General features: G+C 32.7%; 1 protein-coding gene across 1 annotated transcript; it reads right to left on the reverse strand.

The window, feature by feature from the left end:
- Positions 1 to 6,048: 6,048 nt before the first annotated feature.
- On the reverse strand, positions 6,049 to 10,844 carry LOC149214493 (cytochrome P450 71AU50-like). Its single transcript, XM_089390917.1, has 3 exons — positions 9,891 to 10,844; positions 9,290 to 9,421; positions 6,049 to 8,191 (listed from the first exon to the last, which is right to left on the reverse strand). The coding sequence occupies exons 1-3, from the start codon at positions 10,797 to 10,799 to the stop codon at positions 8,150 to 8,152; spliced, it is 1,083 nt and encodes a 360-aa protein (XP_089247043.1). The 5' UTR covers positions 10,800 to 10,844; the 3' UTR covers positions 6,049 to 8,149.
- Between the last annotated feature and the right edge of the window lie 413 nt (positions 10,845 to 11,257).

Below are 11,257 nucleotides of genomic sequence, written 5' to 3' on the forward strand. Positions count from 1 at the left end.
TATTGTGCAGGACAATATATCCACCCTCCTCCATGATTACAATTCACATGGGTGGGATAATGTAGGGATCAAGTGATCTAACAAAATAAATTAGAGAGGATGGAGGATTATCTAGTGTGAGTTTTAATTTGAGGTAGCAATTTGGAATGGTCACATTAGAGTTCAAAATTTGTAGTGAAACTAAGTGGGAGGATAAGTGTAGAGGATTAATTGGTTCCATAATTCAATTAGACATAAGATCAGTGAAGATGGTAAAGGAAAATAAGACAACATGGTAGTGGCAAAGAAGGATTGGATCAATTTGAGTGAAGATGAATATGTAATCATAGTGCATAAACACTTAGGATAATGTGCCTTTTTTGAGCTCATGTAAATGAAGAGAATCGAGGAAGTCAATGAAACTTGAATAAATGACTTGAATGTGTATTTGGTTAGGCTCATTAGTCATATTTTCACTTAATAAACCTTGATGGTAAATGATCTTGAGAGGTTATCAATGCAAGTCAAAAAGAAATCATAGAATAAAAAAATTAATGTGCTTCACTTAGAACCATGTTTGGCTCTCTATTTAACCTTTAAAATTTAGATTCCACTAACAGGCTCACCTTAGTTGGATCTGAAAGTGTTAAAGAGGAATAACTAGTCAAGCATAAGTCTCTTTCTCTTCCAAGTTCAGGGTATGGAAACAAGTCAAAAAATTCAATCTTCCATAACAGTGACCAAAAAATGCCTGAAAGAGTCGGGGCCTTTGTCATACGGATGACTATAGTTGTATGGTGTTTACACGACAATGCAAACTTTCCACTGTTGTTTTCAACCAAAAAATTGCCCCAAAGAGTCGGCCTTTTGTCATGCGGATGACTACAGTTGTAAGCTGTTTACAGAGCTTCAATTTTGCTCAAATGAAAAAGAATTTATTATATTTTTTATTTAAAAATAAAAATAAAAAATCAGATAATATAATGTTGGAATCATGTTTTATAGTGGAAATAGATTCAGTACCAAAACATTAATTTGTTATGGCACTCAAGATCTTGAAATTTTATTTTCAAAAACTTTTACAAAATTCTTAAAACTTAGTTTCCAAAAATTTTTAACAAATTTTATAAAAATCATATATTCCATTATTTTCCAAACAAAAATGACGCTGATGTATAATTCTGATAAAAAATATATATCTGAAATAACCCCTCAAAACTACAAAGCATTTCAGTCACACACAAAAGACATGAATAATTGGAGGCTGGATGGATCGAAACTACACATGCCAAAAGATACCTAGAAACAAAAAATGAATACAGCAGTTCATCCCCATGTCAGAAACAAAGAAAGAATACATCAGTTACTCTAAAGTTATCTCGATTGCTGATTCCCTAAATATTCAACAATCGAATGGACATGAAATTTGACCACGTCTGATTGCCAAAATAAAAATACCCATTCAATTTAAAGGACACATCTACCATCCGTTGATTGATTGATTTTAATGACTAAATTTTAGTCTTAATTAAATTTGGAGATTTTGATAAAATCCTGGCCACGATGATTCTAAGCCAGAATTTAGGGTTTGGATTGCAAGATATTGCTAATATGTTGAATTTAAAACAAGTTCCAGTGCAGTGGCTTTAATCTTGGGAAAAGTCCTTTGACTTATATGCAAATCAGAGTTGAAAATATAAGAGGCAGGTTTCAGACCCACCTCCTGCCACTTCTCTTTCAGAATATAGGAGAAGCCCGTGGGAGTGGTCGACATAGGACCTGCTGGAGAATGGTTGCATAGACAATGAAAAGAGGGGAGACATTCTCTCATATCTGATATTGATAAAATTTGGTGGATTTTTTTGGAAATCTAAGTTATAGTTTTCTGGTTTATTTTGATATTGATAAAATTTGATGGGTGTTTTTGGAAATTTGGGTTAGAGTTTTTCGATTTAGTTTTTAATAGTGCTCATTGTAATTCCATTACAACATTTTATTGTTAAAAAAATTTGAAAAAAAAATGGAGTTTTAGAAATAATTTTGACCTATCTAGGTGAAATTGACTCTAGGTAGACAACGCCAAAGTTAGCCATGGTAACAGAGCACAAAAGTTATAGAGGTGAAACTCACTCAGTGAACACATCAGCTAAGTTATCAAAACTCGCTGAGAAAGAAAGAAAATTAGTTTAACCTCCACCAGGCTCAACAAGCTAAACATACCTAATATGAACTTAGTTTTGGATGCAATTTAGCTTAAAAAAAAAAACGAAACGAGAGATTAAGTCAGCTAAGTTGAATTGGACAAGAAAAAAAATCAAATTTTCTTTAATTAAAATTTCTAAATAATTTTTTCAAAATTCTTCACTAATTCTAAAATAATCTTACACCTTGCCTTACCCCGCTATAAATATTTTCAAATATCCATTCCCATCCTTATTTTTTAAGCACTCTGAATATTCTCAAATCTCCACCACTATAAATATTCTCAAATCTGCATTCTCTACCAAACTTCTCATTAAATAAAAATTCATAATACCCATTTGTAAAATTCTAAAACCCCAATTTCAAATTCCAAAATACACGCCTTTTTTTTCAATAAACCAAAATACGCACCCCTACCCTGCGTAAATATACAAATATTTACAAACTCTCTGTACAATAAAAATTTACACCCTTACCATACACTGCCCACTCTATGCTTGTAGATGGCGTATGCCATTGGAACCCTATTTATTACCTACCAGTCACAGGCCACTTGTCGTCGATGTGTGTCATGAAAAACCCTATCACGTACCGTTCATCACAATCCACCTTCGCCTCAGACAATTGCAAACTGACGTTCCAATCGACCTTCTCCCCGCTCCATCACTCAATTTCAAACTGATCCATATATTTAATATTCGGCGAACATACGGAGTCATGACATCTGAATTGTTGCTTTTTTAATTTCAGTTTAATATATATATAAACTCGGTGACTATACGGTGTCATCACATATGAATGGGTACTTTCAATTTTGATTTCTTTATATAAAATTCAACGATGATAGGCAGCCATCATATTTTAATGATTGGAAGAGCCATGGTTCGATGATGAATATTATATTTGGTTAATTTTAATTATAAGTATTATAAAATACTAATAATTTGTTTTTAGTCTATAAATAATGGTTGGAAGAGCCACGGTTCGATTAATTATATTTGATTAATTTTAATTATAAGTATTATAAAATACTAATAATTTGTTTTTAATCTATAAATATAAATAATATGGTACGCGTTAGATATTTTATTTCTATTTTTAATCAAATAAATATTTAAATAATATAATAAGTAATATAACTTAATAATATCTTAAAAAAATTAAATTATAAGTAAGAAAAAAATGTATATCTTAGTATTTAAAGTTGTATATTTTTTATATTTAAAAAAATGTGTATAGAGAGAAAAAAAGAGAAAAAAAAAATTGTATATCTTATTATTTAAAGTTGTATATTTTTTATATTTAAAAAAATGTGTATAGAGAGAAAAAGAATGTGTATGTAAAGTTGTATATTTTTTATATTTAAAAAAATGTGTATAGAGAAAAAGAATGTGTATGTATGAATATGAGAAAACTTTTTGTGAAAATTACATCTTAAGAGTTTTGTTGACACATTTGGAACCATCCAGTGTGATTCATCATCGGGACAAGATATGTGTGTATTATTTGGATTATCTTGGATTAGATGGTTGGGTAAAATGATTGTTATGTTCTCTACTCATGTTCAATTCCGTGCTAGTGAACATTTCATGTAGTTTCATTATTTTACACTTTGGCCCCTTTCCAAATATTGTTTTCAATCACTTTTGTTTGAAGTCTTGCAATGATTTGTTGGAAGAGAAAGGATGAGCTTTGAGAAAAGATGAGCTTTGTATGTACAGTGCATATATTTATTTTTTCACAATGGATTCCACAATTATCTTTGCATTGTATTGTTAATATCTCATGTTACATTTCATTACTTTGCTTTGTATTTATTTTCTTGTGCACTAATAAACCTCTTGAGGCTCTATTTAGGGAAAAACACATTTTAGGATTCCTTTGATCTAAAAAAACAAACTACACCATGTATGTGGATAGGTAACACTAACTAGTTTTCCTTTGTAATTATCATATTGTTTCATATGTTTTTCCCTTTCATAATTAGCATATTCGTTCATATGCTTTTTCCATTTAGAAGCAAAGAACTAAATCCTTACTCTTGTGATTTATTTGATAGGATCATACAAATGCTGCAAAATATTTGCCACATAACTAGTGTGGGCCTTAATGTTTTTTCAATTTCTCATATTATCTATAAAAGTATAATTCCCTACCATTGTGAACCCTTGCATGCATATGAAGGAGTTGAGCCACTAAATGCCACTAGAATGCATTAAATATGGGTAAATTATATGGAAATTTCCAACCATGGTAAATAGTGATAGTGAAACCAATATGGGTAAATAGTGATGGTGAAACCATGTTTCCAACCATAATTTGATTCACATGCCTAGAAAGCTTAAGCTTGACCATTATTTTTGGAATTAGAGATGCAATTAAGGGAATTGATCAAACACTAGGAAGGTTCATCTTCCCCAAATGGAACTAAATCAAACCCTAAAGGAACTACTTTAATATCCATCAACGATATGCTTAAAAGAATATATCCATCAAATATATACTTAAACACTCTTCTTTTAGTGAAATTATTGTGACTTTATAAGTATTCAATAGTTTATTTAATTCTCTTTACCATACATTTTTATATTTTTTTCAGTATTATGTAAATTATATAAATTAAAATTACAAATAAAATTTCAAACTAATTTACTAATACAAATTAATTAAAACATATGTTACAAGAATTTAAGACTTTGTTAAATTTATTAATATAATTATGACAATAGACATGTGCATTCAATAAAAATTTATAATACCCATTACTAATACAAATTAATTAAAACATATGTTACAAGACTTTAAAAGTTTATTAATATAATAATGGCAATACATGTGCATTCTCTGCCAAACTTTTCATTCAATAAAAATCATAATAGCGGTATCTAAAATTCTAAAACCCCAATTTCAAATTGCAAAGTACACACTTTTTTTTATCAATAAACCAAAATACACACCCCTACACTAAATATACAAACATTTACGAACTTTACATACAATAAAGATTCATAGTACGCATTTCCCCTCTTTTGTACGTAGGATGGTTATTTCTTCAACCACAAGAGGCACACTTCCGAATTATTTTATGATATTGCAATCGTTACTTTGAATGCAATACCAGTCCAGACCAATACTGATATTAGAACTTTTATTTATACCGTTTCTCCGTGATCGGAGGCTAAATTAAGGTAGACAGTCTGCCATACAAATTACAGTACAACCGTCAGGCGAGGGGTTGGAACAGCGGAGAGATCATGTTCTCTGCCCACTGTGATTCCAAACTTTTCGGACATGTCCAGTTCCTGCCCATTCATCTTATCGGGAAGTGTCCAGTCAAAACAGTGCAATAGCTGCGCCAATGGAAATTGAACAAGAAGCATTCCTAGTTGCTCTCCGGGGCACATTCTCCTCCCTGCTCCAAACGGAATCTACTCGCAGTTACGTACCTTTTCATCGAGGGAGCAGCCATTCATGAATCTCTCAGGCACGAACCTTTCAGCATCCTCCCACGACGTTGGGTTCCTTCCGATCGCCCAAAGATTCACCAAAACCTGAGTGTTTTTGGGAATTTCATAGCCCAACACATTGCAGGCTTCAACGGATAAGTGGGGAAGGCCAAGCGCCCCGATCAGTGATCAAATTTGAAGGGTTGGTCTTAATTTTATTTGGAAGGGCATATATTTATTTAACCCTTCAAAGATGAAAAGTTATAAAAAAAAATGTACTTCTATTAACAAGTGTATATTAAATAAACTCTTTATAAAAAAAATGCCAAAATGAAATGGTGTCCTTCTAAATCTTTAAAATTTAAAAAGTGGCTACATTAAAACACTATAAAATCTCAATAGAATTTAGTCAATAGGCAAACATTTTTCTCAAATTCTATTAAAAAAAGTAAACGTATGTTTCTCCTATTCATTAGATAATCTTCAAAAGTATTTGAATTTACATCATTGAAAATATAAATCTATTTGCACAATGGAAAAAGTTTTTTTAGTTTTCATTTGTTTCTAATTTATACTATATGTTTTGTTCACCTTGAAACAATTTAAAGAAAACCAAAAAAATAAATATATACCTTCAACAACCAAGGGAATTGAAATTTTCTCTTAACATTGCTCAATTAGAAAACACTATCAATAAACTTTCATCTCCGTTAAAAACTTCAAGCTTTATAGATTCAAAAATTTATGTAATTAAAAGGAAAATTTTCCATATCTAATAGGGAAATATTGTAATATGTAATACACATCTGCAGTGTTGTTGTTGTATGGGTTGGTCGGTCGTTTTTTTGTTTGTTTAAGAATGGTTTTGAAATTTGGTCCTTACAGTGAATTCAAGTTTGGTTGATATCTTTTTCTAATAATGGGGTTTCTTTTCATTGATGTCTTTTTCTAATAATATGGCTTCTTTTCATTAACAATGTCGTTTAATTTTTCTATGATTTCAACATCTCCTTAAAAACCCTTCATAGCAGTAGCTACATGGACACCCACATGCACAACTTATTTCCCAGATTTTGAATGGAGAGAATGAAGCGGGAGACAAAATAGTAGTTGTATGGATAGCTATTGGCATTCTATATCTTTTGGGAAGACCAACCGAAAAAAAAGAAAAAAGAAAATTAAGTTGTAGCCCTGTAGGCAGACCAATCTTCGGTTGTGTGGTTATTAATAGAGCCCTGGAGTTTCATTTTAACACTTCTCCCTGGTTCAAAACTCTACATAATTTTATGGGAAGCACACTTATTATTTCTCAATTTTTTGTTATAGCATTAATTTCTATGTTTTCAAAAACTAGAGAGTTAATAAAGAAAAAGGATTTTTAAGATAAGAGAAGAAATACGGGGTTTTAAATAAAGTTTGATTTTACAAATGCTAGGCTTAATAGTAAGCTTGATTACAGTAAGTTCAAATGGCAGCAATGCTAGGATTTTGTAAGCATTATGGTTGTTAGTCACAAAATCATCTAAAAATAGAAAAGAGATGGTAGTAGTTATTTACGAGAATATAAAAAACGTTAGAATCACTAAGCGTAGTTGCCACCATCTAATGGGTAATTTCATAATTGAACAATCTCGTTTGAATGGTTGTATGGTTGGTTGACAAGAAAGAATGAAATTTTTGCAAATTATGAAAGAAACTGTAGATACAACAAAAAATGTGGTTATGATGTAAAATCGTCAATATTATCACTTTAAGCTATTTTTAAACACGGTAAAATTACATCTTTAACTAATTTATTTCATATATTATTATAAAATGAAAAATTATTCATTTATTACTATAAAATGAGAATGTATTAATTTATTACTATAAAATAAGAACTCAAATTAATAAAGAGATTACTCTGTCTATATACCGATGTCTTCTAAAAGGAAACCCTAAATAAAGAACCCTATTGGTCTTATTATGTTATCTCAAGATTTCCATGTCAAATATCAAAGTTTCAAAGTAATGATGTCTTCATGGAAAATGTAAGGAACCTTATCGGCCTTATTATACTATTTCAAGATATCTATGTGGAACATCAAAGTAATGTCATGAATATGTCCTCATAAAGGTAGGATGGAAGATGCTTTTATAGCGGTAGGATGATCAATACTAGAATATATTCGACATGATCAGTACTCGAATATATTCGGCATCCTCGAAGATGTAGTAGTTATTTACAAGAATAAAAAACAAGGTTTGTGAATCAGTATGCGTAGTTATCACCATCTAATGGGGTAATCTCATAATTGAACAATCTTGTGTTAATAGTGGGTTGACAAGAAAGAATAAAATTTTACAAATTAAGGAACATGGAGATACCACATAAAATGTAGTATGTGGTTATGATGTAAAAATGTCAATACTGTCACTTTAATCTATTTTTAAGCATTAGACAAATATGAAAAATATCGTTTCAAATGTTGAACTGCATACCTGTTGAAGGCCATTGATTGGGACCGTGAAATCGCTTGCCTTTATCGACACTTCAGAAGCTTCATAACTCCCCTTCCAATCCCCTGGAAAAACGAATATATAAAAAAATATGAAGTGAAATACTTCAATGGATTGATTTTTCAGAGTTGAGCAGAGAAAGATGTAATTACAAGCAGAAGTAAATATAAGGATACACAAATCCACATCAAACCTTCAGGTTGAATGGAAATATTAAGAGATTCTTCTTGATACAGAGTGTAACCTTGATGGTTCTCATTCCGCATCAATTTCATCATTTCCTCCTCATGAAGGGAAAAAAGCCTTTGACTTTGCTCAAAGACTTAGTCCAAAAAATCTTCATCGATGACATGATGGATGATTTAAAAAAAATCGAGAGTCTACACATGACTATATAAAGATCAATAAACCATTCCATATATAATAATTTTTTATCGGTTCCACCTAAATCAATGCACTGAATGAAAGGTCAGGGAAATGAAAGTTGAAAATTAAAACTGAGAGTTAAAAATACTTTGCAAACTTGTGCTCAACTGGCCGTAAGGTTGGGATTGGAAAAATCAATGCAGGCAAGGTTCACAGGCTTAAAATAATCTACCTCAGTCATCGTTAATTCTGTCTTTTGTCATTTGTTTCTTCTAAATCTTCAATACCTTCAAAATATGCCCTCTTCATGGATACCAACACATAGCTACTTCTCCTCTACTATCAATGAATGCGAAAAGAAACCTCTGTTATCAACGAATGCGAACATAAAACCTCATATCATGACTGCTAACTTTATTAGTGCTGCCATTATGACTGATGACTTGGGATTGAATGAACAACCTCCATTACATCCATTGCAGTTTCTAGAGTGTTGGCAAAACCTCCTCCAGAGTTTAAAGTGTTACATCAATCAGAGAACTAGAATTTTTTGAAATGTCCTACGGACAGACAACCCTTCATATGACATTTTATAATATTTTTTTTTTTTTTTTTTAAACTTGTAAAAATCAAAATTTAAATTTCTTTTGACTGGTAAATTTCGCTGAGCACTTCTCTGACTTGCTAGAGGGCTTCAGAAAGGTTGTGATGTGTTCAAATTTGAACATTGCCCCCGATGGATAGAGTCTAAGCGTTTCTCTCACGACAGCGAGAGAAGGAAGATCGGATTCATGTACCATGCGCTCCATTCCGACAACACGTTCCAGCTCGTCCTGAACCTTCTTTAACAGCGGCGGGTTCCTCAATAATTCGGACATTGCCCACTCTATGGCGGTGGATGAAGTATCCGCGCCAGCGGCCAACATATCCTGCCATCAAAACGTGATCATAATTGCTATTCTTTTTCAAAAGGTTATATGAATCACTACACTGCATCATATTGGAAAGGCAGAGAGAAGAAATATAAGAATCAACACAAATAAAAATAATATGAATGGGATTTACACAGAAATAAAAAAGTGGTGACCTTTCTTTATTGATCACACAAATTTGATTATTAAAATTTGAATAAAAAAGTGGTGACTTTTTTATATTCATCACACAAAAATTTGATTATTAAAAGTATTTAATTTTTTTTAGTAACTATTTACTTATACCCTAAATTCTAAATTCAACTCTACCCAAAAGATGACTGGACTAGACTTAACTTTAATACCCTAAGTAAAACTCGACTAAAAATTAATTATCCCTCATTTTAACCCACTCTAACATGCTAAAGTAATTACCTTTTCTAACCTTTAAGAACTGCAATTCATAATACGTGCAATTTTTACGTACATAGAGGATGGCCTTTATATTATCTCGTGTAATTTGTGGCTCCATTTCTTTATCTGCAGAAGCTGCAAGCAAAACATCTTCCAGATCTCGCGTGACGTTGGGGTCATTCTCGGCAACGTGTTCCTCTATTACTTTCTCTAGCAACTCGTCTTGTATTCGATGTATTTCCTTGAAGCGTCTGTTGAGACCTTGTAGATCCATCCAGGCCACGAGTGGTATATAATCGCCAACATTAATGGCACCGGCTAGCACAAAACTTTCCTGGATCACTGAATTGATTCCTTTACCGCCAATAGAGTCTTGGTCAGAATACTTTGTACCCAAGGTCATCCTGCACATTATGTCAGTCACTAGGGTTGACACGATTTTGCTAATATTTACAGGATGATCTGAATGAGCAATAGAATGAATCATAGCAGAGACCTCCTCTTCTCTTATAAAGCGGAAGTAATCCAAGCGTCTGGAGCTCAGCAACTGAAAAACGCACACCTTACGCACTTGCCTCCAGTAAGCGCCATACGGAGCAAAACCGATATCAGTGCAATTATACCAAAAATAATTAGTGGCTGCGGTGGGAGGTCTGCTAGCAAAAAGCAGATCATGTGTCTTCAGAAACTCCTTGGCCATATCAGGTGAATAGACTACTAATGTAAGAGCAGAGCCGAGGCGAAGCGACATAAGAGGCCCGAATTTGAGAGAACGAGCTGCCAGTGCTCGGTGTGGAAGCTGTCCCAGCAGGTGGAGATTTCCGATAATGGGCAAAGGGAACGGTCCCGGGGGCAGCTTCCTATTTCTTCCCTTGACGAAGAAGCTCCATGCCACCACCAAGGCAACTAGAGCAATAGCGAGTTTCATATAAAACTCAAGGCATACCAGAAGGGGCCTCTCCGATCCTAACTCGTTCACCATTCTTATTTATCCAAAATACAGTGTGGTCTTGTTTCAGGTCGCACGAAAATATATACATGTTGAAGGCGTATGTTATTGGAATCCTATTTATTACCTAACAGTCATGACAAGCCAGCGTCTCGTCAACGTATGTCCTGAGAAACCCTTCTCGTCAAACATTTGCAAACCGACGTTGCAACCGACCTTCTCCTTCTGTTTAATTAAAATTCGGTGATGATACAGAGTTATAAAATATTAAGCGAGAATACGCAACTGAATGGTGACTAAACGCTGTCATCGCATTGGAACGAGTGCTTTCAATTTTAATATGATTTCTTTGTATAAAATCCGAGGAGTCATGGCTTCTTGACAATGATCCGAAGAGTCATGGCTTCCTCACAAGGAGATTAATTTTAAGTAAAAGTATTATAAAATATTCATGATTTGTTTTTAGTTTATTGTCTATAGTGCATGTGGTA

This window comes from Pinus tabuliformis, chromosome 1_1, assembly GCF_031772625.1.
Source record: "Pinus tabuliformis cultivar Carrire ecotype Pingquan chromosome 1_1, CPIR1, whole genome shotgun sequence".
In the NCBI taxonomy this organism is placed as follows: domain Eukaryota; kingdom Viridiplantae; phylum Streptophyta; class Pinopsida; order Pinales; family Pinaceae; genus Pinus; species Pinus tabuliformis.

What these genes read in the sequence shown, in the direction of transcription:
- LOC149214493 (XM_089390917.1), bottom strand. Translation starts at nt 10,799, where the DNA reads ATGGTGAACGAGTTAGGATCGGAGAGGCCCCTTCTGGTATGCCTTGAG. An exon ending in ATATAAAGGCCATCCTCTAT is followed by an intron (nt 9,422 to 9,890) that starts GTACGTAAAAAT and finishes TTTTGATGGCAG; the next exon opens with GATATGTTGGCCGCTGGCGC. An exon ending in TTGTCGGAATGGAGCGCATG is followed by an intron (nt 8,192 to 9,289) that starts GTACATGAATCC and finishes TCGTTTTTCCAG; the next exon opens with GGGATTGGAAGGGGAGTTAT.